Consider the following 25,737-nt stretch of genomic DNA (forward strand, 5'->3'; position numbering starts at 1 on the left):
GACCAAGAAACATGGGGAAGACAATGGCTTAAATACTAGAACTTAGAGAACACACGACTAAGACAACCAATGGGGAAGTGACACAAGGAACAAGGGAACCAATGACAGAACAGAACTGAAAACCACATGACCATAACCAACCAATGAGAACATGACACATAGACTAAGGGAGAACATGAGGAGCACGGGAAGCATGACACAAACAAGCAACATATATCAAACTACAAAATAAAAGACATGAAATCATAAACATGAACACAAAACCAAAACATACGTGACAGGTAGTTGCCGATTACATCGTTGAGATTCAGAGTCTGCAGTTATAATCATGCTCATTCTGACACAAACTTACAAGGAAAATGTTTTTAAATGAAAACGGGATGAGTTGTCAAAGCTTAATGGCGGTAAAGTAGCAGTAACTTTTAGTTTCGCCTATTAAAACACATGATCACAGCAGCACTGTGTTTAGACCTTATTCACAGCAGCGCCATCTTAAATTTTTAATGAAAACAAGTGCTGTGAGGGATAGACATACATCTCTACAGTGGGTTGTTCTGATATTTAATGTTTTTTAATTGTTTTGCTGAGGAAACACTGCAAAAATATCTTTCCAAGAAATCTCAGTAGACGAAAAACTGCTGTGGAAAATTATAAGTGATCTAGGAGCTTTATGCAGCGTTTTACAGCGGATGCCATTGAAAACACTGCAAGTCTGTCCCTCACAGCTTTGCTTTCATACCTGTCATGGTTAATCAGAAAAAAATTAACAACACCAAAACTTTAGAAATCATTTAATGCAATCAAGTGTTTGAAGTTCAGTAAAACTGAATCAAATCATTACAAATTGGTTGTGAAAAGAGAAGGGAAATGCTTGAACAAACTGTCACTAGTTTCAAACTTCACTACTAATTTTAGCAACTTACCCTCTTAGATTAAATCACTATTAAAACAATCTGAATGTCAAATGATTTGTAAGTGCAATATTTGTAAATCATGGATGTGAATGCGAACTTTGCTCACTTCAGGCAATGTTTTTACTCATGAGTCTGTAGACTAGATGTTTGGGTGAAACTCTTCCCACATGAAGAGCACTGGTGCGGCTTCTCTCCAGTATGAACTCTCTCATGATCTTTTAGGTTTACTGACCGAGTGAAACTCTTTCCACAGTGTGAGCACTTGTACGGTTTCTCTCCAGTATGACTTCTCTGGTGTTTTGTTAAGACACTGGAAGTAGTGAAGGTCTTTTCACAGTCAAAGCACATATAAGGTCTCACACCGGTATGAATACGCTCGTGCTCTTTTAAAGAGTGCAGTCGTGAAAAACTCTTTCCACAAAATGAACAAAAGTGAGGCTTCACACCAGCATGAACTTTAAGGTGTTCACTTAAGCCTGATGCAACCACAAATGTTTTCTCACACTGACCACAGCTGAATGATCTCACTCCAGAGTGACGGTGCAGATGATCGTTCAGACCGCTTTTGCGACTGAAAGTCTTTTCACACTGAGTGCATGAGAACGGTTTTTCTCCAGTGTGAATTCTCATGTGTCTGGTAAGTTCCCCTTTCTGTGTGAAACTCTTTCCACACTGAGAGCAGGTGAAAGATCCCTTGACTCCAGTTTTTCCAGCTCGTTTTTGGGTGAAATTCTTTTCAGTCTGTGAAACGACTGTCTTTCCATCTTCATTTTCCATCTTCTTTTGAAACTGATGTTGTTTGTCTTCAGTCACTTCCATCGAATCTAAAATCAACATTAGATTTCCATGTTTCAATTGAAGATGGACAAATTAGAAACAAAAAGAAATTCAGGGAGCCCCAAATAAGCAAAAATCCAGTTTACTATTAGTATCTAGGTTTAGATTTATTTTATGTCAAGTTTCATCTTAATGTTCCTCATCAGTCATTTTTTTTTATATCAAATGCACATTGCATAGTTAACTATAAGGTTTACTCTAATCTTCTCCCTGTTCACCAGCCACACATCTTCATGTCTTTAAAAAGAAATGGATGAATTAACATGTTGTAAATCCAAGAAGCTCTGACAGCGCATAGCCCTTAACTTAGCGATCAACTTCGATCATTATAAACTTGTTTAAAACACAAAATACATTTACTTACATATATTTGAGAATCTGAATATCAGATATTTTACAATCTAGTTAAGTTCATGAATATTTTGAATGAGTGACATTTATCAACAACATCCAATTGTGTGAGGCAACTGAAAACCCAAAGACAGAGGTAAGTTGAAATTGATATGGTTCAGTATTTATCATGTTAGCTACTTGGTTACTGTGGACGATGGACATCAACTACAGTTTTGGCGTGAATTATTTTGCGTGCCTCATTGCTTAAACCAGCTAAATCGGCCTATACGGTGTCCGTTGTGGTGCAGGACATGTTGTGTTTACTTGTGGCCTATACATATTAACTCAACCCCTGGGATTATTAAAAAAATTTACATTTTATATTGAATTAAGAATAAAGACAGCACAGCATTAAGTCACGATTAGGCTATATTATATTGTATTGCGCTCATCTCCATGACAGCACTGGACTAAAATTTGAATAACCTAATTTATTATCTATATATGTTAAAGGAATAGCCTATATAGAAAAGAAAATAACATAGGCCTACAAAAAAACACATTTAGTAGTATTTTGTAGAAGATCTTGAACCTGAGGGGATCACACCAAATGATGATAGTCTCCCTGCTTTTCCTGGTTAAGGAGTGTTTCATTCACCCATTTTGTTCTCCATTTTCAAGCCCTGTGCCTGGGATGCATTTATTTCCCTCAAATCATTTGATCAAACGAACAAAATGATAAATAATTAATGGCAATAATTAAGTAAGGAATAACTGACTCCGTGCCGTTTAATTCTTAGAAAATAATGCACACCCGAGGTGGTAATGGAGTGGTGGCCGTTACACCTCGGGTGTGCATTATTTTCTAAGAATTCAACGGCACGGAGTCAATTATTCCGCTTATACTACCACACCTCAAGACACTGTTCCGATGTAGTATTTAAAGACATTTGTCAGGCTCTTGTGTGTGGGACTAATTCCTTACGCATCTCATCCCAAGCCTCCGTTGCGAATTCCAAAATGTCATTTCAGAACTAGTAACGGAGGCTTGAGCCTTGATAGCAGAATAATACAGATGATACAGTTATTTACGCAGAGAATAAGCAGAAAATGTGAATTAGCCTACCTGATCTAAGCAGTTTAATAGCAAACCTATAAGTTTATCTCAAGAACCGCACAGTTATTACCTCGCTGGTGAGTCATGTAACTTTTAATATGCTAAACTATTTTATTGATTAATTCGTCAGAGCAGCACAGACAAAACGTTTCTGAGCGAGTGTGTGTCCGTACTATAGACCTTATGTAGCCCCGCCCCTTTTCAGCGCTGCGCTCGTTGTCTTTTGACTTCCGGTTTGTATTTCCACAGCGATCTTACATATTTACGAATGAACTGCTCATTTTAAAAACTTCCCGGTCTACAGACATTTGTTAAGACATCTGCTTTAAACATAACAATGCTCATGATAACTTTCATTAACTCTACAACAGGTAAATCCACTTCACAAGCTATTTATTCTTCAACAGCGATGCCATAGAAATATACAGAGCTACCGCAAAAACGGAAGTTCAAAGACAATATTCTAAAGATGGCGGCGCGCTTGTTTCTCTGGTAAATAAGGTCTATACAGTACGTGTGTACGTTTGAAAGAGAGAGAGAGCGTGCGCGAGAGAGTATGCGCTTTCATGACACAATAAAATGTATTTTGTGGCAAAAAAACATGACAATAATTTGTCGTTTTTATCCTATTGTTTACTATATTTATTTGCTTGGTCGGTGTCGTTGTGGGTTTTGTTTCTTTTGCGGTTGTAGGCTCTAAGGACCTATTGAAATAACTGAAATCATTTGGCGAAGTGATATGGAACTGCAATGTGTTCAAGACCTGCTAGAACTACTTTAGCCGTGCGTTTCCATGAAAATAATTGCACACCTTAGAACGTTGGTCAACCAATCAGATTCGAGCATTCAACAGCCCCGTAGTAGCTATAATAATTGAACGGATGCAAAAATGACACCAACACGAAAGTTTTCGTCAAGATTTTATTGTTGATGATTGTAATTATGACAACACCCGACCCGAGCACCGCCTCAACTGCACAAAAGGCCGCCGCGCGGGGAAATGTACTTTAAAGAGTAAATCGACAATACTAATAAAGTCATTGCATCACAACAGCTGCCGTTAGAAGCTCCGGTTGCTATAGAAACAGTGTTCTGAGACGCGCGCTTAAGGACTGCGCATGCGCAGTGGTTGGCTCAGCCTGAGAAAAAAATGCAGTTTTGTCTTGATTTGAGCGTTTAGAAACAAAATTTGAGACAGTTGTTTTGAGATTTCATTGGTAGTTTAAAATGAAATATCATAAGCTTGGTGAACAGCTGAGAATTTGATGTTCGAGCTGTACTTTTGCGACTAAATATCTGCATTTCAAAGATGAGGGCCGAGTGAAATAACTTGCCTGAAAAGGACTTTGGCTCAGTAAGTTACATGTTTTCAGATTTAGATTTCTCAGAGTAAATAGTAAATGTACTCACACAGACTGATAAGATTAAAGTGTCGTTTCGTAAACCACGGTGAACTCAGAAGCGTCGAAAAACATTTCAACAGCTGTGGATGAACTCAACAAGATCACGTGGTTGAAATTAAAGCAAATGTCGCCATCTAGAGGAAAATCTGTTGCACTGCCAAACTATTGTCATAGAAACTCGTGTTATTCTGAGGATCAAAACCACGCAAAATCTGCTTAAAATGATAAAAGCAATATAATAATAGTTTGTTTAATTAATTTGTATTTTAGCAAATAGTTTATCAAACCACATTAAGATCTTAAATTATCTTAAATGTTTGCTCATTAAACCATGTTTTTAAATGAACTCTTCAGTGGGTTGTAGTTATTTAATGTGTTTTTGGATTGCTCTGAATATGAGCTGTGGAAAATTAAGTGATCTAAGAGCTTTATACAGCGTTTTACAGCGGATGCCAATGAAAACACTGCAAATCTATCCCTCACAGCCTCGCTTTCATACCTGTCATGGCGCTGCTCTGAATAAGGTCTATTGATTTTCAAAACAGATTTGTTGTATTTACAGCCTAATACAACACTGTAGGGCTGTTTTATGATTATGTATTTTAGTTAATGAGCTGATGACATCACCTACTGCAAAACATAAAAAAAATAATAAAAATTTTTTTTTTAATATTGTCTCTGCAAAAGAAGAACCTGGACTAGACAAAAAAAAAAAAAATAATAATAATCACACCACAGTACACCTGCAAAACTTTAGAAATCATTTAATGCAATCAAGTGTTTGAAGTTCAGTAAAATTGAATCAAATCGTTACAAATAAGTTGTGAAAAGAGAAGGGAAATGCTTGAACAAACTCAATAGATTCAAACTTCACTACTAATTTTTAGCAAATTACCCTCTTAGATTAAATCACTCTAACCCTAACAATCTGAACGCTATATAGATGAAGATGACTTGACTTGACTTGAAAAGCGCAACAACGTTGCTGCCTATGTGTGGTTCAGATACCTCGCAGATTTCATCAAAAATATCTTAATTTGTGTTACGAAAATGAAAGAAAATTTTACGGGTTTGGAGGGTGAGTACTTAATGACAGAAATTTCATTTTTGGGTGAACTAACCCTTTAAGGTAAGACAACCCGCTTGTCAAAAATGCCTTTTTACTGTGGTGGTGGTGGTGATAAATGTTTAAAATGAAAAAAAAAAAAAAAAACCCTTCAGCTGAAAACAAAAAGAGAAAACAGCCATTGCAATGGCATTCAAATGCTTCAAACATAATTTGAAGATGTTTTTTTTTCATATCAAATGCACATTGTATAGTTAACTATAAAGTTTACTCTATGCTTCTCCCTGTTCACCAGCCACACACCTTCAAGTCATTAAGAAGAAAAAGATGAATTAACGTGTTGTAAATCTCTGACAGTGCATAGCCCTTAAATTTAGCGATCAACAGTGATGATTATGAACCTATTTAAAGCAGCTGTCCGTAACTTTTTTTGGTTAAAAATGATCCAAAATCAATTTGATTTTTCCAAAATCATAACCAGCAAGTGTTCAAAGCCATCTCCTTACCTTAGCCCGATTACGATTCCCAGCTAAATAGGCTACTGTATATCAATCTTGACCAGATCTTGACCAAAAATGTATGCACCTCCTGATGGAAATAACATTACAACATTTATTTCCATCAAGAGGTTGCAGTTTCAAGATCTTGTATTAATGATCAAGGAACTTTGCTGTCGTGCCATGGCTGCAGCAGGCGCAATAATATTACGCAGTGTCTCTCACAAATGTCTCCATGGTTGCAAGGCACGCTCCCTGTGCAAGCAGGGGGTCACAGGCGCTGCGTAATATCATTGTGCCTGCTGCAGCCATGGTACGGCAGCAAAGTTCCTTGATCATTACGCCGGAATGAGAGTATAGTTCCTAGCCATATCGGCCTAGAAAATCGCAACTTTTCATTTTCCGTCGGTGTTAGTACACGATGTAACTACAGAAGAGTCAAGTTTTAAATCGGAAAAATATTAAAACTCTTTGGTCATTTTATAAGGAGATGCTAACGGTCTAATCAGATTCAATGAACTATGCTAAGCTATGCTAAAAGTGGTACCGCCAGACCCGGAGATCGGCTGAATGGATTCGAAAACGGTAAAACTCAACTGTTTAACTCTAGGGGAGTTGGAAACTGAGCCTATTTTCAAAAAAAAGTGGAGTGTTCCTTTAAATATAATGTGGACTAAGCATCATAGTAATTTTTATTGTGCCCACATTGAGAAATGTTAATTTATTTTTTTTCCATTCAAGGCTAGCTTGTGTTGGCTATAATAATAATGAGCAGCATAAAAATATGATTTTCTCTTTTTTTAATTTGACTTCAGAGTTGAACTTGGGCTCAATGGGTACACTTACCACGAGCGTAATGTACAACATCAGTCGGTTCATTTCGATTAATTTCTGAGTGATTCACTACATGAACGACTCGTTTAGTCTTTTGGATTTAGATTTCTCCTAATAAAAAAAGAAAAATGAATGTAGTCAGTCTGAAAAACCAAAATGAACGGCTGTGTTCTACTTCACATGTTTATGTTCCCTTCCCTCGCTCACTTCTCTTCTTCTCCTAGACTCGGATGTGTGTCATTGCTTCGGTTGCACGAGCGCCCTCTACTGGCGCAACTCCAGTGATGGGAATTCTTTAAATTTAGACAAGAGGCAATGCGTCGAGGTAAATTGAAAGTTGCTCATTCAAAGAGATGCCAAGATATTCAAACCGATCTTAAAAAGTCAAGAGGAAGCTATTATTTAAACAGAAACAGAACAGATGGTCTGTGTAATTTCTCATGTGCACATTAATGTTTCATTTATGAAACTCTTTCCATTTTATTTTTGCATGGAATTATTTTTAGTCTGTGAAATTCCATCTTAATTTGCGAACTGATGTTTTTGAAACGGATGCTGTTTGTCTTCATTCAGTTCCATTGGGGCTCAAATCATTAAATTCCTATAATTCAATTAAAGAAGGGGAAGTTAAAAACAAAAGAGCCGACTGTTAGCCTACTCTACAGTACTTTTATTTCTTTATGGTATTTTAGTCATGATCTTCTCAAAAGTGGTGTCATTGTCAGAAATGAGATCTATATTTCCAGCACTGTTAAACTATCAATTCTTCAATTCAGTTCAAAGAGAAGCTGAAAGAATATTGATGAGGGTTGATTACTGTAATCAGACATCGATTAAACAAGTGAATGTGTGTAAAATAGAGACAAAGGAGTCATTTGCAAATCAGAGATATTAAGATTTAAGTAAACCTATGCATCACAATGATAGCAAAGTTATATACAAGCATGTTTTAAAAAACTCTATCTAAAAATAGATACATTGTATACCTGAAACTTGTAGTGTAGAGTTTAATGCATAAATAATGCATTAGATTAATGGGTTAATAATGCATTAAAGTGATAATTCACCCAAAAATGAAAATCCTGTCATCATGTACTCTCCCTTGTGTCGTTTCAAACCTGTACGACTCTCTTTCTTCTGTGGAACACAAAAGAAGTTAATTTGAGAAATGTCTCAGTATTTTGTTTGTTCATAATGGAAGTCAATGTTTGGCTATCAACATTCTTCAAAATATCTCCTGCAAAAGGAAGAGCTTGTGCAGCCGCTCTGGAGAAGCTCTGTTTATGAATGGGCCGCTGAATCACTGGTTGAACTGTTGTATAAAATCAATATCACATTTGATCTGCTTGGTTACAAATATTCTTCCAAATATCTTCCTTTGTGTAGAACAGATCAAAGAAATTTATACAGGTTTTAACTTGAGGGTGAGTAAATAATGACAAATTTAATTTTTGGGTGAACTATCCCTTTAAGTCAAGTTTTGTTCCTTTTTTCTTGTAACAAAATCTAAATACAAAGTATAAATATTAGGAATGACACTGATAATAGTGCATCACCTCTTAACAGCCAGACTAACAGAATGAATTTGTACAGAATATTGATGGAGATATCTAGTTTCACTATTTACTCCCCAACATAAAATAAACATTAAAATTGGAGCATTTTGATCTCCCCCCCTAATTTCCAACAATCCTCACCATGCCTCTGTGTCTTTTTAACAAATTTCTCTCTCAGATGATTTTGTAAGAAATTCTATCATTTGGTTGAAAATGATGGATCTGAAAATTAACTTTGGAAAATGAATTTAGGAAACTTCAGGTAACACTTTTTTTTTATGAGTCTCTAGATGAGATAATCGGTTGAAACTCTTCCCACAGTGTGAGCACTTGTACGGTTTCTCTCCAGTATGAATTCTCTGGTGTGATTTTAAGTTGCTTGATATAACGAAGCTCTTCCCACAGTCAGAGCAAACATGAGGTCTCACACCAGTATGAATACTCTCATGCTCTTTTAAATTTTGCAGTCGTGTAAAACTCTTTCCACAAAATGAACAAACGTGAGGCTTCACAGCAGCATGAACATTAAGGTGTGCTCTTAAGCTTGATGCTAAAACAAATGTTTTATCACACTGATCACAGCTGAACGATCTCACTCCAGAGTGACAGCGCTGATGATCTTCGAGAGTGCTTTTGTAACCAAAACTCTTTCCACAGTGAGTGCATGTGAACAGTTTTTCTCCGGTGTGAATTCTAATGTGTCTCTTAAGGTTTCCTTTCTGAATGAAACTCTTTCCACACTCAGAGCAGGTGAACAGATTTTGTCCAGTGTGAATTCTCATGTGCACATTTACTTCTTCTTTGCGTCTGAAACTCTTTCCACACTCAGAGCAGGTGAACGGTTTTTCTCCAGTGTGAGATCTCATGTGGTCATTTAGGTGTCCTTTATGTCTGAAACTCTTTCCACACTGAGTGCAGGTATAAGGCCTCTCTCCAGTGTGAGATCTTGTGTGTTTGTTAAGGTTTGATTTATCTGTGAAACTCTTTCCACACTCAGAGCATGTGAACAGTTTTTCTCCAGTGTGTTCTCTTATGTGTCTGTTAAGGGTTGATTTATATGTGAAACTCTTTCCACACTCAAAGCAGGTGAAAGATCCTTCGACTCCAGAATTTCCAGCTTGTTTTTGTGTGAAATTCTCTTCAGTATTTGAAACGACTGCATTTCCATCTTCATTTTTGAAACTATGATATTTTTCAAACAGATGTTGTTTATCTTCATTTTTATATGTCAGTTTTCCATCTTCATTTGTGAAATTATGGCGTTTGTCTTCATTCACTTCCATCAGGTCTATAAAGGATGACAAAGGAGAAACAAAGAAATAAAGTTCATTCTTACTTGAGCACAGTTTACTACTGAGTCTACTAGGATCTACAAAAAACCCGATTCCAAAAAAGTTGGGACACTGTACAAATTGTGAATAAAAAAGGAATGCAATAATTTACAAATCTCATAAACTTATATTTTATTCACAATAGAATATAGATAACATATCAAATGTTGAAAGTGAGACATTTTGAAATGTCATGCCAAATATTGCCTCATTTTGGATTTCATGAGAGCTACACATTCCAAAAAAGTTGGGACAGGTAGCAATAAGAGGCCGGAAAAGTTAAATGTACATATAAGGAACAGCTGGAGGACCAATTTGCAACTTATTAGGTCAATTGGCAACATGATTGGGTATAAAAAGAGCCTCTCAGAGTGGCAGTGTCTCTCAGAAGTCAAGATGGGCAGAGGATCACCAATTCCCCCAATGCTGCGGCGAAAAATAGTGGAGCAATATCAGAAAGGAGCTTCTCAGAGAAAAATTGCAAAGAGTTTGAAGTTATCATCATCTACAGTGCATAATATCATCCAAAGATTCAGAGAATCTGGAACAATCTCTGTGCGTAAGGGTCAAGGCCGGAAAACCATACTGGATGCCCGTGATCTTCGGGCCCTAAGACGGCACTGCATCACATACAGGAATGCTACTGTAATGGAAATCACAACATGGGTTCAGGAATACTTCCAGAAAACATTGTCGGTGAACACAATCCACCGTGCCATTCGCCGTTGCCGGCTAAAACTCTATAGGTCAAAAAAGAAGCCATATCTAAACATGATCCAGAAGCGCAGGCGTTTTCTCTGGGCCAAGGCTCATTTAAAATGGACTGTGGCAAAGTGGAAAACTGTTCTGTGGTCAGACGAATCAAAATTTGAAGTTCTTTTTGGAAAACTGGGACGCCATGTCATCCGCACTAAAGAGGACAAGGACAACCCAAGTTGTTATCAGCGCTCAGTTCAGAAGCCTGCATCTCTGATGGTATGGGGTTGCATGAGTGCGTGTGGCATGGGCAGCTTACACATCTGGAAAGGCACCATCAATGCTGAAAGGTATATACAAGTTCTAGAACAACATATGCTCCCATCCAGACGTCGTCTCTTTCAGGGAAGACCTTGCATTTTCCAACATGACAATGCCAGACCACATACTGCATCAATTACAACGTCATGGCTGTGTAGAAGAAGGATCCGGGTACTGAAATGGCCAGCCTGCAGTCCAGATCTTTCACCCATAGAAAACATTTGGTGCATCATAAAGAGGAAGATGCGACAAAGAAGACCTAAGACAGTTGAGCAACTAGAAGCCTGTATCAGACAAGAATGGGACAACATTCCTATTCCTAAACTTGAGCAACTTGTCTCCTCAGTCCCCAGACGTTTGCAGACTGTTATAAAAAGAAGAGGGGATGCCACACAGTGGTAAACATGGCCTTGTCCCAACTTTTTTGAGATGTGTTGATGCCATGAAATTTAAAATCAACTTATTTTTCCCTTAAAATGATACATTTTCTCAGTTTAAACATTTGATATGTCATCTATGTTGTATTCTGAATAAAATATTGAAATTTGAAACTTCCACATTTTTTATTCACAATTTGTACAGTGTCCCAACTTTTTTGGAATCGGGTTTGCAGTTTTAGATGTATTGTTATATCCTCCTGAGAACCAGAAATATAAGTTTTTGTTTTTTTTTTGCATGTGAATTTAGTTTATGTCCTTACATTGTTCAGAGCATAAGAAACTAGAGCTGCACGATTCTGGATAAAATGAGAATCATGATATTCGTGTTTCAAATAAAGATCAGACAACTAATCAAAATTAAATGTAATTTACTAGACATTCTGACAAAATGTTAAATGCTGCAGTCTATTTAAAATATTTAATTAATTTGAATGAATAATTTTAAAAAAAATCTGTGAATGAATGACTCAATCATAAGTACTTAACTTGTTTCATCGCTGGAGGAATCGGCGTTTTTGAAGGAATCTCTTGAATGAATGATTCAATTACATACATTTTTAAGTCACTTGTCACCACCTGGTGGCGTAATGATGTAATTGAAGCACCAAGTTGCTTTCAAAGGGATTTGCCCTATCTTCCATAAACATCATCAGTGTTTATATCCAAGCTAACTTTTATCTCTGTACTTCTGTGATAAAATAACAATACTTTGCGGTTGAAAAGACTTTTTAATAATGGGAGTAAAACCTTGGCAACATTTTCATTAGAATATCTCATATATTTTATAGGAATATTAATGTATAATTTCTTTCCCTATTGATTTCTTGTGTCTCCCCAAAACGCCTGATAAACATGCTGTAAGTCCTGGTGTCTTATACAGAGATGATAATGATAAAAACGTTTTCCTGAAATGCTTATTTATGACAATTTGAAAATTATACAGATTTAAATGATACAAAATGTTGTCATATTTGCATAAGAGTGCTAAATTTGATAATTCGGTCAATGTCAGTCATTTTTAAAGACCAAATAGAGGGAGTTGTGAAACCTCCAAACATTTGGTATTTCTGAAAAGCTCTAAATGTGCTCTTTACAGGACATCCAGATTTAAAACATGTGACATGTATGTTCTCAGAGAAATTTAAATATAGTGTCCTCTACAGAAGTCTATGCTTGGGTCTCAGGAGTATATGTCAGTTTTCATCTTAATGTTCCTCATCAGTCATTAAAGGGAATAAAGGAAAACACCAACCTATTTGTTCCTCTGTATCTTCATCTTTTATTCTGCAGGGTTCTTCCTTTATCTCCATCTTTACAATAATATGTCAGCAGTTTCTCCTGGAGTAATTCCTTGCTCCTTCTCCTGTGGGAAGATGGGAATATTCCCCAACATCTAAACTCTCATGAACGGCTGTCGGTTCATTTTGATTCATTTCTTTGTGATTCACTAAATGAACTGACTGCTTTAAACGTTTGGATTTAGATTTCTCCTAATAAATGATACAAATTAATGTACTCGGTCTGAAAAGCAGCAGAATTAGAGCAGAATGAAGAGTTTCACCTCTCATGTTTATGTTCCCTTCCCTCGCTCACTTCTCTTCTTCTCCTGGACTCGGATGTTGCTTCGGTTGCACGAGCGCCCTCTACTGGCGGAAACCAATCCCTATTAAACTATCTAACCTTCATAGATTAGATACAAGACGACCAAAATAACAGCTCTTATCTTGGTTGAGATTATAAACATTATCTACATCCCAATATATTTGAGCTGGGTAAAGATTCTAACTTCAAATATCTGCTAAGTAGTTTGCAATTGTATTTACCTTCCGGACTCCTTCAACTGTTTATGTTGCTGATTTTAATATAAATCATGACTACATTTTAAAGTTAGATGGTTAGTATTATTAATAAAAATGTGAGAGTTATAAATGTGAGAGTTAAGAGATATAAAGATTTACATTAAAAACTTCAGTTCTGTTCGAGCAGCTCAATGGAATTTGTCTAATTTGATTTCTCCTAATCATATAAAATCACAGTCTGATAAACAGTGTATTAAATCAGTTAAAGGTGCACCATGTAGCTTTTGGCGCTTAATATACAAAACTTAATGTGGAAGAACATTAGCTGGAGCTACTTCTCTCTGTTTATGTCTATGACGAGTCACGATAATGATAATATTTTGTAATTATCATTTAAATCAGATTATTTTTTAAATTGTTTGTTATAAATCAACATCTCAGGAAAATATTATGTGGTTTCAAATCAAAATATGACTTTCTTTTACAAAACAGGGCATTGATTTCACACGTCCACTGTAGAAGACACCAGGGCTGCGTTCAGCTCTGACAAAACATTGCAAAACGTTTTTTAAACGGAAACGATGGTGCGTTGAACACCCCGTTCTGATGACGCAAGCGTTGCAACTATGGCAGCTGAGAAGGCCATACTTTGTGTTCTTTTTGAAGAATTTTCGGAGCCTGATGAAGTCGGTATAAGTACGTGTTTAATACTGCAAAATACGCTCGATGTCACAGTCACTGCCGTTGCTGTCCAGAATAAAAGAGAACATCCCAATCGAGCGAAGGGATTTGTGGAAACTGCGGTTTCTAATTATTGCGATACAACATTTGCCTTTATGTTTATGAAAGTTTATGAAAGTATCACTCCACAATACAACAGCAAAATATATAAGTATAGTATTTTTATGTTACATTAATCAGTGTCTAGCACACCTTCCTAAGGAAAGGATATGGACCAGAAGACATTGCGATTACTAAATGATATTTAGACAGACTTAAAGAAGTTCCAGATCTATACTTGTGCTCTTATTATTTAAGTTATTTTGCCATTAATGTAAATAAACATGTGCAAACAATATACTTGCTCTTGTGAATTTATTTTGATGTGGTTTATATGCATGTTGTTGCTGATTGGGCTGACATTTTTGACACACCCACCAAACAAGAGAAAACGTATCTCAAGGACTCCAGGGGCCTGTACCATGACGGTAGTTGAACAAACTCAGGGTTGTAGGATTAGTTTTGAGTTGACAAAACCAAACCACTCCAATCCGGCTTTGTTGGTACCATGATGCTGATCATCAACTCAGGCTTTGATCCTGAGTTTGTGGAGCGCGCGCACATGAATGCGTGACATCAGCGGTCAACAGCCAATCACATGCCTTGCAACAGAGAGAAACTGTGATTCACTTCTCGCGAGAGAGCCAGCGCAATTCAAAACTCTTTTGCTGAAGGTTAAGAGATTAAAGAAAATGAAGTATTTAAACTCATTTACACTGACGAAAATACTTGTCCATGAAAGAGGACAGATAAAAGAAATTATCTTGCTCTATCAGCACAAGTAAAACTTGTGACGTTAGTTTATATAGTTGATAATAGCGATAGAGACTCAAACATGTAAGGTCACATCATATTTAAAGTTTATTTACAGCTTATTTATATTACATATGATCTGTATATATTAATATTCATTAAAACTAAATGCTTAATAATAACTGCTAAACTAAAATCGCTTGTGTGTAATGAATAAAAAAATATATAATAATTATATAAATCATATATAAATCTAATTATCATTAAAGCCAGACAATTTCATCGTTAAATATTTGTTTTTACTATAGTGATCTTTAATTTAGAGGAAGTGAAACTGGGGGCGTGACTTTATTGTGTTGGATGTGTCAGTATCACTTTGCTCACATCTGATCGGTCCAATTTCGGTTTGAGATCTCTTACCCAGAACATAACCTGCCCCGGAGCAGGTTAGCTGTGGAACGTAAGTTACTATGGCGATGAACACCGCTAAAAGCCAAGTCACTTTCATGGTACCTAAAACCCAGGATTGGCGCAAACTAATCTGAAACTTACCTGGCTAGCCAGTGAATCCGGCGTCATGGTACAGGCCCCAGGACTTAAATCATGTTTATCGGGCATTTTGGGAGACACAACAAGTGAATAGCGAAATAAATTATATTTCAATATTCCTATTAATTATTAGATATTATTATGAAAATGTTGCCAATTATAACTCCCATTATTACACTGCATTTTTCATTACATTTTTTCCCAAGAACACATTAATATGCAAATTAGATACCGTATATAGATGCATTGTATTGAATGGGAAAACCCATGTATGGCTATTTTACCCACATATTGCATAAAGTAAAATGGCATATCAATTATTTCCATTATATCTTTCATAACATAGTTGAGAATTGTCTTTAAACAAAGTTTGGTTAAAAAAAATCCTGAAGCCTAAAAATTGATTGGTGATAAAAAAAAATAAATAAAAAAACCCCATTGTTTTTGCCTGTACATGTCATTTCATGTCATTTTATTTTTTAAACAACTGAGTCCTGGTGTCCACTACAAAGAACATAGCATAACATATGAATAAAATATAATTTTTCAAAAATGTTTTTTTTTTTTTCTGTGTGTTTCTTATGCTCTGAACAATGTTTTGACGTGGAAAAATACTAAATTAAAAAAACTTTTTTTTCTGGGCCACAGGAGGATATAGAGAAGCTCATGCAAGTTATTCAGGATCAAGACGACACGAAATCAGCTTCCCACTTTATTACTTTTTTAAAACCAAACTGTAATATTTTTTAACCAAAATACAAAGTATAACCACAGTGTAACTTAGAACTTCATCTTAAACCTTCTTTCATGACAGCAGCTGTAAAACAAGTAATATCACTGCTGAATTGTCACAGACACATTCACTTTTCCTGAGCAATTTCATCTTCTCTCAGTGATGTGTTTGTCAGAGTTCATACTAGAGGAATCACCTCTTTAAATATATATAGAAAAACAGAATGAGTATATATATATATACAGCTCTGGAATTTTTTTTTTTCCAGAGCTGTATATAATAACGTTTTGTTCATTCTTATTTCTCAGTTCATTTCGCTACAAAAAAAAAAAAGAGTCTTCAATATCTTAATGCATCACATCTAAACTGCCAAATCAAATTGTTTGAAATATGGATTATGATTCGATAGACTGTTGTTGCCACTTTTACACAAATTCCTCATATGCACAATTAATGAATATAATTGAACTCCACAAAGAAACAAAACACATCCCTTCACAAATTGTAAAGTTAAGACACTAGTTTTCTAAACTATTATTTTTTGACCTTCCCCAATGGTTCCCCTTGACAAACAAACTTCACTACTAATTTTAAGAAATTATCCAGCTTTTCATTAATCTGAATGTCAAATTGTAATTATTTGTAAGTGACGCATCTGAAAATGAACTTTGATAACTGCAGGAAAATTTATTTCTTATAAGACTGTAGATGAGATATTTGAGTAAAACTCATTCCACAGTAACTTGTACGGTTTCTCTCTAGTATGAGACCTCTGGTGTTGTTGTAAGGCACTGGACGTAATGTAGGTCTTCCCACAGTCGGAGCAAACATAAGGTCTCACACCAGTATGAATACCCTCATGCACTTTTAAACATTTCAGTAGTGAAAAACTTTTTCCACAAAAAGAACAAATGTGAGGCTTCACATCAACATGAATTTTAAGGTGTGCTTTTAAGCTTGTTTCAAAAGCAAATGTTTTATCACACTGATCACAGCTGAATGGCTTCACTTCAGAGTGAGAGAGCAGATGTTTTTTCAGAATGCTTTTGGATGTGTAACTCTTTCCACACTGAGAGCATGTGAACGGTTTTTCTCCAGTGTGAATTCTCATGTGAGCATTAAAGTTTCCCTTCTGAATGAAACCCTTTCCACAATGAGAGCATGTATGAGGCTTCTCTCCAGTGTGAGATCTCATGTGTCTTATAAGGTTTGATTGGAGCCTGCACTTCCTTCCACACTCAGAGCATGTAAACGGTTTTTCTCCAGTGTGAATTCTCATGTGTCTCTTAAGGCCTGTTTGATCTGTGAAACTCCTTCCACACTCAGTGCAGGTGAACGGTTTTTCTCCAGTATGAATTCTCATGTGTCTCCTAAGGGCTGTTTTAAATGTGTAAGTCTTTCCACACTCAGAGCATGTGAAAGATCCTTTGACTCCAGATTTTCCAGCTTGTTTTTGTGTGAAATTCTCTTCAGTATTTGAAACGACTGAAGTTGCATCTTCATTTTTGAAATGATGAGGTTTTTGAAACAGATGTTGTTTGTCTTCATTCTTATATGTCAGTTTTCCATCTTTCAAATGATGGTGTTTGTCTTTCACTTCGATGAGGTCTAAAATCAACATATTAAATTCAATTAAAAAGGACAAATGAGAAACAAAGAAATAAAGTTCAGTCTACTAGTATCTATTTTTAGCATTGTTATACATCAGTTTTCATCTTAATGTTCCTCAGCAGTCTTGAAAGAGAATGAAGGAAAACACCAACCTATTAGTTCCTCTGTATCTTCATCTTTTATTCTGCAGGGTTCTTCCTCAAACTCCATCTTTACAATAGTATGTCAGTAGTTTCTCCTGCAGTAATTCCTCCTGCTTGCTGCTTCTTCTCCTGTGGGAAGATGGGAATATTCCCCAACATTTAAACTCTCATGAACGGCTGTGGGAGCGGCTTCACTGACTGAAGGTGTGAATTGTGGTCGCTGTTGATCATTTAGCAGATGATCATCACACTTACAATCACTCTCAATTATTCAGGTGCAAATATTTGCTCAAATAGTCATTTAGACACAATCAGTACTCATCTTCCTGGATCCTGAATGTATTGTGGACATGTTGAAAAGGGTGTGAAGTGTGAATGTCATTGTTTTAAAGTGTTAATGAGTTTGTGAACATAGTTTTAAAAGTTTGTCCAGAGTTTGGCCTGTATATCACGCTAGGCATGCTAATGATGGAGACCATGCAGCCTCTGAAATAGTGTGGTAATGCTTATAAGTGAAAGTATGTGCTGCTCCTAAAATGATATAATTATTATGGGTTGTTACTAATGTCTGTGTTCTATAAAAAGGTTTTGTTCAATGTGCTATGAGTTTTAGAAATGCACAGTATATAAGAAAAACTAATCATCAGTGATATTTAGGCTGTATGTACATTTTCAGTGTTTATGTGAGTTATTTTATTCACCCAGGACACTTAAATGTTTTATTTTGGTGCAGCTGTACAGAAGTAATCTATTTTTCTAAGTAAAATCTGATTGAGTTGTTAAATCTGTCACTCAAGTTTCACTGACTGTGATTCATCTGACATTGAAAGAAAATATGTTTGAGCTGTTTCACAGACATTACAGAGACTCTGATGAAGCAGCAGCAGCATCCCCGTGTCCTGGGATTATTTAACATAATTATTTCATCCTCATCAGGCGGTGGGGGTACTACAAAAAAAGCTTCACAAATACTGTGGGGAAAAAAAGTCAGTAACGAGCTTACGTTTCACTATCATAATGTACAACATCAGTCGCTTCAGTGATATACTGAACAGACTCGTTAAGTCTTTTGTATTTAGTGTTCTCATAATAAATGATAAAACGAATGTACTCACAGAAAAAACAGCAGATTTTGCTCAGAATCCACTTCTCATGTTTATGTTCCCTCGCTCACTTCTCTTCTTCTCCTAGACTCGGATGTGTGTCATTGCTTCGGTTGCACGAGCGCCCTCTACTGGCGGAAACCAATCCCTATTAAACTATATAAAACCTTCATAGATTAAATACATGACAACCAAGATAAGATCTGTTATCTTGTTTGAGATTATACAAACACTATCTCACCAAATGTTTGATTTGAGAAAAGATTCAAACTAAAATATATAAGGAGTTTGCAATTGTATTTCCCTTGTAGACTCGTTCACCTGTTGCATGTTACTGATGTTGCCGATTTTAATATAAATCTTGACTTTATTTTAAAGTGAGATGCTAAGTATTATTAATAAAAATGTTGAAGTTAAGAAATAAAAAATTACATTAAAAACTCAAAAACTCCAGTTCTGTCCGAGCAGCTCAATGCAAGTTGTCCGATTTAGATTTCTCCTATTAACGAATATAAACACTTATTATAGGCGTAACGTAGTGATTCAGGATAAGACAAAAACACGGTTTGAAAGATGGATTCATAATGTTCTCAATGTATAATTAAAGGGTTAGTTCACCCAAAAATGAAAATTCTGTCAATTACTCACCCTCGTGCCGTTTTACACCCGTAAGACCTTCGTTAATCTTCGGAACACAAATTAAGATATTTTTGTTTAAATCCGATGGCTCCGTGAGGCCTGCATAGGGAGCAATGACATTTCCTCTCTCAAGATCCATTAATGTACTAAAACATATTTAAATCAGTTCATGTGAGTACAGTGGTTCAATATTAATATTATAAAGCGACGAGAATATTTTTGGTGTGCCAAAAAAAACAAAATAACGACTTATATAGTGATGGCCGATTTCAAAACACTGCTTCAGGAAGATTCGGAGCGTAATGAATCAGCGTGTCGAATCATGATTCGGATCGCGTGTCAAACCGCCAAAACTGCTGAAATCACGTGACTTTGGCGCTCCGAAGCTTCCTGAAGCAGTGTTTTGAAATCAGCCATCATTAAATAATTCGTTTTTTTTTTTTTTTTTTTGGCGCACCAAAAAATATTCTCGTCGTTTTATAATATTAATATTGAACCACTGTACTCACATGAACTGATTTAAATATGTTTTTAGTACCTTTATAGATCTTCAGAGAGGAAATGTCATTGCTCCCTATGTAGGCCTCACGGAGCCATCGGATTTAAACAAAAATATCTCAATTTGCGATCCGAATATTAACGAAGGTCTTACGGGTGTGGAACGGCACGAGCGTGAGTAATAAATGACGGAAATTTCATTTTTGGGTGAACTAACCCTTTAACAAGTGCACGTGGTTGAAATGAAACCAAATGGCGCCATCTAGAGGAACATCTGTGGCGCTGCCAAACTATTTGTGTAGAGAAGCTCATGCAAGTTATTCAGAGGATCGAGACGACACAAAATCAGCTTAAAACACGAGGTCCATTTTATTACTTTTTTTAATCAAACTTTTAACCAAAATACAAAGGATAACCACAGTGTAAGAATTTCATCTTAAACCTTCTTTCATAACTACTAGACAGCAGCTGTAAAACAAGTAATATCACTGCTGAATTGTCACAGACACATTCACTTTTCCTGAGCAATTTCATCTTCTCTCAGTGATGTTTGTCAGACTTCACATTAGAGGAATCACTTATTTAAATATACATAGAAAAACAGAATGAGTATATATATATATACAGCTCTGGAAAAAATTAACAATTTTTTTTTTTTCCAGAGCTGTAGATAACGTTTTGTTCACTCTTATTTCTCAGTGATTTAGATGCAAAAAAAAAGACTTCAATATCTTAATGCATCACATCTAAACAATTAAAACAAGTTGTTTGAAATATGGATTATGATTCGATAGACTGTTGTTGCCACTTTTAAACAAAAGCCTTATGCATAATTAATGAAAATAATTGAACTCAACAAAGAAACAAAACACATTCCTTTACAAATCGTCAAGTTTTGAGGCAACATACTAGCTTTCTAAACTATTATTTTTTTTGACCTTCCCCAATGGTTCCCCTTGACAAACAAACTAACAAATTATCCAGCTTTTGATTATTCTCAATGTCAAATTTTTTGCTTATAAGTGATGGATCTGAATATGTACCAACTTCGGGCAAATTTATTTCTTGTAGTCTGTAGATGAGATATTTGAGTAAAACTCTTTCCACAGTAACTTGTACGGTTTCTCTCTAGTATGAGACCTCTGGTGTTGTTTTAAGGCACTGAGCGTAATGAAGGTCTTCCCACAGTCAGAGCAAACATGAGGTCTCACACCAGTATGAATACTCTCATGATCTTTTAAAGCGTTCATTTGTGAAAAACTCTTTCCACAAAAAGAACAATTATGAGGCTTCACACCAGTATGAATTTTAAGGTGTGCTTTTAAGTATGATTTAAAAACAAATGTTTTATCACACTGATCACAGCTGAATGGTCTCACTCCAGAGTGAGTGCGCAGATGCTCTTTGAGAGAGCTTTTGGATGTGTAACTCTTTCCACACTGAGTGCAGGTGAACATTTTTTCTCCAGTGTGAATTCTCATGTGATCATTTAATGATCCCTTCAGAATGAAACTCTTTCCACACTGAGAGCATGTATAAGGCCTTTCTCCAGTGTGAATTTTCATGTGTACCTTAAGGTTTGATTTCTGTGTGAAACTCCTTCCACACTCAGAGCAGGTGAACGGTTTTTCTCCAGGGTGTTCTCTTATGTGTCTGATAAAGTGTGATTTATATGTGTAAGTCTTTCCACACTCAGAGCAGGTGAAAGATCCTTTGACTCCAGTTTTTCCAGCTTGTTTTTGTGTGAAATTCTCTTCAGTCTTTGAAACGACTGCATTTCCATCTTCATTTTTGAAATGGTGAGATTTTTGAAACAGATGTTGTTTGTCTTCATTCTTATATGTCAGTTTTCCATCTTCATTTGTGAAATGATGGTGTTTGTCTTCATTCACTTCCATCGAGTCTAAAATCAACATATTAAATTAAAAAGGACAAATGAGAAACAAAGAAATAAAGTTCATTCTTAATTTAGCGCAAATCTAGTTTACTACTGAGTCTACTAGTATCTATTTTTAGCATTGTTATACGTCAGTTTTCATCTTAATGTTCCTCATCAGTCATTAAAGACAATGAAGGAAAACACCAACCTATTTGTTCCTCTGTATCTTCATCTTTTATTCTGCAGGGTTCTTCCTCAAACTCCATCTTTACAATAGTATGTCAGTAGTTTCTTCTTGAGTAATTCCTTCTGCGTGCTTCTTCTTCTCCTATAGGAATATTCCCCAGCATTTAATCTCTCATGAACGGCTGTGGGAGCGGCTTCACTGACTGAAGGTGTGAATTGTGGTCGCTGTTGCTCATTTAGCAGATGATCATCACTCTTACATTTGCACTAAATTATTAAAATAGTCATTTAGACACAATCAGTACTCATCTTCCTGGATCCTGAATGTATTGTTGACATGTTGAAAAGGGTGTGAAGTGTGAATGTCATTGTTTTAAAGTGTTAATGAGTTTGTGAACATAGTTTTAAAAGTTTGTCCAGAGTTTGGCCTGTATATCACGCTAGTCATGCTAATGATGGAGACCATGCAGCCTCTGAAATAGTGTGGTAATGCTTATAAGTGAAATTATGTGTTTCTCCTAAAATAATATAATTATTATGGGTTGTTACTAATGTCTGTGTTCTATAAATAAAGGTTTTGTTCATACAAATGTGCTATGAGTTACAGAAATGCACAGTATATAAGAAAAACTAATCATGTGATATTTAGGCTGTATGTACATTTTCAGTGTTTATGTGAGTTATTTTATTCACCCAGGACACTTAAATGTTTTATTTTGGTGCAGCTGTACAGAAGTAATCTATTTTTCTATGTCAAATCTGATTGAGTTGTTAAATCTGTCACTCAAGTTTCACTGACTGTGATTCATCTGACATTGAAAGAAAATATGTTTGAGCTGTTTCACAGACATTACAGAGACTGATGAAGCAGCAGCAGCATCCCCGTGTCCTGGGATTATTTAACATAATTATTTCATCCTCATCAGGCGGTGAGGGTACTACAAAAAACAACTCATAAGCTTCACAAATTGTTGAAATCTGTGAAAAAAAAAAAAACAGTAACGAGTTTACGTTTCTCAGTCGTAATGTACAACATCAGTCGCTTCATTTCGATTAATTTCTGAGTGATTCACTAAATGAACTGACTCGTTTAATCGTTTGGATTTAGATTTCTCCTAATAAATGATAAAATGAACGTACTCACAGTCTAAAAACAGCAGATTTAGAGCAGAATGAACGGCTGTGTTCCACTTCTCATGTTTATGTTCCCTCATTCACTTCTCTTCTTCTCCTAGACTCGGATGTGTGTCATTGCTTCAGTTGCACGAGCGCCCTCTACTGGCGGAAACTTCATGTCTAACCTTCATAGATTAGATACAAGACAACCAGGATAAGATCTGTTATCTAGTTTGAGATTATACACACACTATATCTCATCAAATATGTTTGATTTGACAAAGATTCAAACTTCAAATATCTGCTAAGGAGTTTGCAATTGTATTTCCCTTCTGGACTCCTTCAACTGTTGCGTGTTACTAATGTTGCTGATTTTAATATAAATCTTGGCGTTATTTTAAAGTGAGATGGTAAGTATTATTAAAAAAAAATGTGAGAGTTAAGAAATAAAAAAAATGCATTAAAAACTCAAAAACTCTGTCCGAGCAGCTCAATGCAAGTTGTCTGATTTAGATTTCTCCTATTAACGAATATAAACACTTTTTATAGGCGTAACGTAATAAGACAAAAACACGGTTTGAAAGATGGATTCATAATGTACTCAATGATAATACTTTTTTCTCATGGCTCAAATAGGTCAGCAGGTGTTGCTATACTTTTATATAACTTTCCTGGAAAGATTTTAACAACTGTTATGGATACTTGTGGTCATTGGATAATTTGTGTTTTGAAATGAATGAAAACTTTTTGATTTTAGGAAATATATATGGATATAATAGCCATAACCAAAACAAAATCCTAATTGATCAGGTTACAAGGGTAGTAAAGGATTTATCTCAGAGGTATCCTACTGAAGACTTTATTTTTGGAGGTGATTTTAATATGGTGATAGACGAATGAAAAGCTGCGATTTTCAATATCATTGTGCCTGCTGCAGCCATGGTACGGCAGCAAATTTCCTTGATTATTACGCCGGAATGACAGTATAGTTCCTAGCCATATCGGCCTAGAAAATCGCAACTTTTCATTTTCCGTCGGTCTTAGTACACGATGTAACTACAGAAGAGTCAAGTTTTAAATAGGAAAAATATTGAAACTCTTTGGTCGTTTTTGAGCGAGATGCTAACGGTCTAATCAGATTCAATGAACTATGCTAAGCTATGCTAAAAGTGGTACCGCCAGACCCGGAGATCGGCTGAATGGATTCAAAAACGGTAAAACTCAACTGTTTAACTTTATGGGAGTTGGAAAATGAGCCTATTTTCAAAAAAAGGAGTGTTCCTTTAACAACTGCTCTTTCTGTGTTGATCAGATCGAAACGACAGAACATCTTTTCTATGACTGTAACTATGCCTGTGCTTTTTGAGAGGATATGCATTACTGTTATTTCCTAAAAATGAAAATTTACCTGTATTAACAAAAGAAAATGTCTTATTTGGTATGTTTATGAAAGAAGAAACACATGACTTAGCAATTAACACACTTATTATTCTTGGTAAATTTTTCTTACATAAAAACAGATTCTTGAAAACACTACCAAACTTCTTTATATTTCACAAGGAATTGTGTAATTTCTTCTCTTTGAAATTAATGAAGAAAAAGAGTGCTGTAATAGATAGATAAATTTGATAGAGGATCTTAATCTTGCAGAGAACCCCTAGTCTCTTTTTTTTATCATCTATCCTTTGTATTTTATGTTACAACTATTTGTGTAGAGAAGCTCATGCAAGTTATTCAGAGGATCGAGATGACACAAAATCAGCTTAAAGCACAAGTTCCATTTTATTACTTTTTTAATCAAACTTTTAACCAAAATACAAAGTATAACCACAGTGTAAGAATTTCATCTTAAACCTTCTTTCATAACTACTAGACAGCAGCTGTAAAACAAGTAATATCACTGCTGAATTGTCACAGACACATTCACTTTTCCTGAGCAATTTCATCTTCTCTCAGTGATATTTGTCAGAGTTCATGTTAGAGGAACCGCTTCTTTTCCCTGAGCTGTAGATAACATTTTGTTCATTCTTATTTTTCAGTGATTTCAATGCAAAAAAAAGTCTTCAATATCTTAAAGGAACACTCCACTTTTTTTGAAAATAGGCTCATTTTCCAACTCCCCTAGAGTTAAACAGTTGGGTTTTACCGTTTTCGAATCCATTCAGCCGATCTCCGGGTCTGGCGGTACCACTTTTAGCATAGCTTAGCATAGTTCATTGAATCTGATTAGACCGTTAGCATCTCCTTAAAAAATGACCAAAGAGTTTTAATATTTTTCCTATTTAAATCTTGACTCTTCTGTAGTTACATCGTGTACTAAGACCGACGGAAAATGAAAAGTTGCAATTTTCTAGGCCGATATGGCTAGGAACTATACTCTCATTCCGGCGTAATAATCAAGGAAATTTGCTGCCGAACCATGGGTGCAGCAGGCGCAATGATATTACGCAGCGCCTGTGACCCCCTGCTTGCACAGGGAGCGTGCCTTGCAACCATGGAGACATTTGTGAGAGGCGCTGCGTAATATCATTGCGCCTGCTGCAGCCATGGCACGACAGCAAATTTCCTTGATTATTACGCCGGAATGAGAGTATAGTTCCTAG

At 35.8% G+C, this 25,737-nt stretch overlaps 1 protein-coding gene across 19 annotated transcripts in view; it reads right to left on the minus strand.

The window, feature by feature from the left end:
* Positions 1-5,351: 5,351 nt before the first annotated feature.
* Positions 5,352-25,737, minus strand: part of LOC127503431 (oocyte zinc finger protein XlCOF26-like) — a 138,734-nt gene continuing 118,348 nt past the window's right edge. For 5 of the 19 annotated variants that reach the window (XM_051877219.1, XM_051877217.1, XM_051877220.1 and 2 more), the window contains one exon: positions 5,352-9,845. In XM_051877219.1, coding sequence (XP_051733179.1) covers positions 8,806-9,845 — 1,040 coding nt within the window. In that variant the 3' untranslated portion in view covers positions 5,352-8,805. Of the gene's footprint in view, positions 9,846-12,597; positions 12,957-17,722; positions 17,843-18,828; positions 18,945-20,298; positions 21,857-22,040; positions 22,286-23,158; positions 23,287-25,737 lie in introns of those variants that run through there. The other 14 variants (XM_051877225.1, XM_051877224.1, XM_051877223.1 and 11 more) reach the window with 12 other exon arrangements.

Source organism: Ctenopharyngodon idella, chromosome 21, assembly GCF_019924925.1.
Source record: "Ctenopharyngodon idella isolate HZGC_01 chromosome 21, HZGC01, whole genome shotgun sequence".
Taxonomy (NCBI): domain Eukaryota; kingdom Metazoa; phylum Chordata; class Actinopteri; order Cypriniformes; family Xenocyprididae; genus Ctenopharyngodon; species Ctenopharyngodon idella.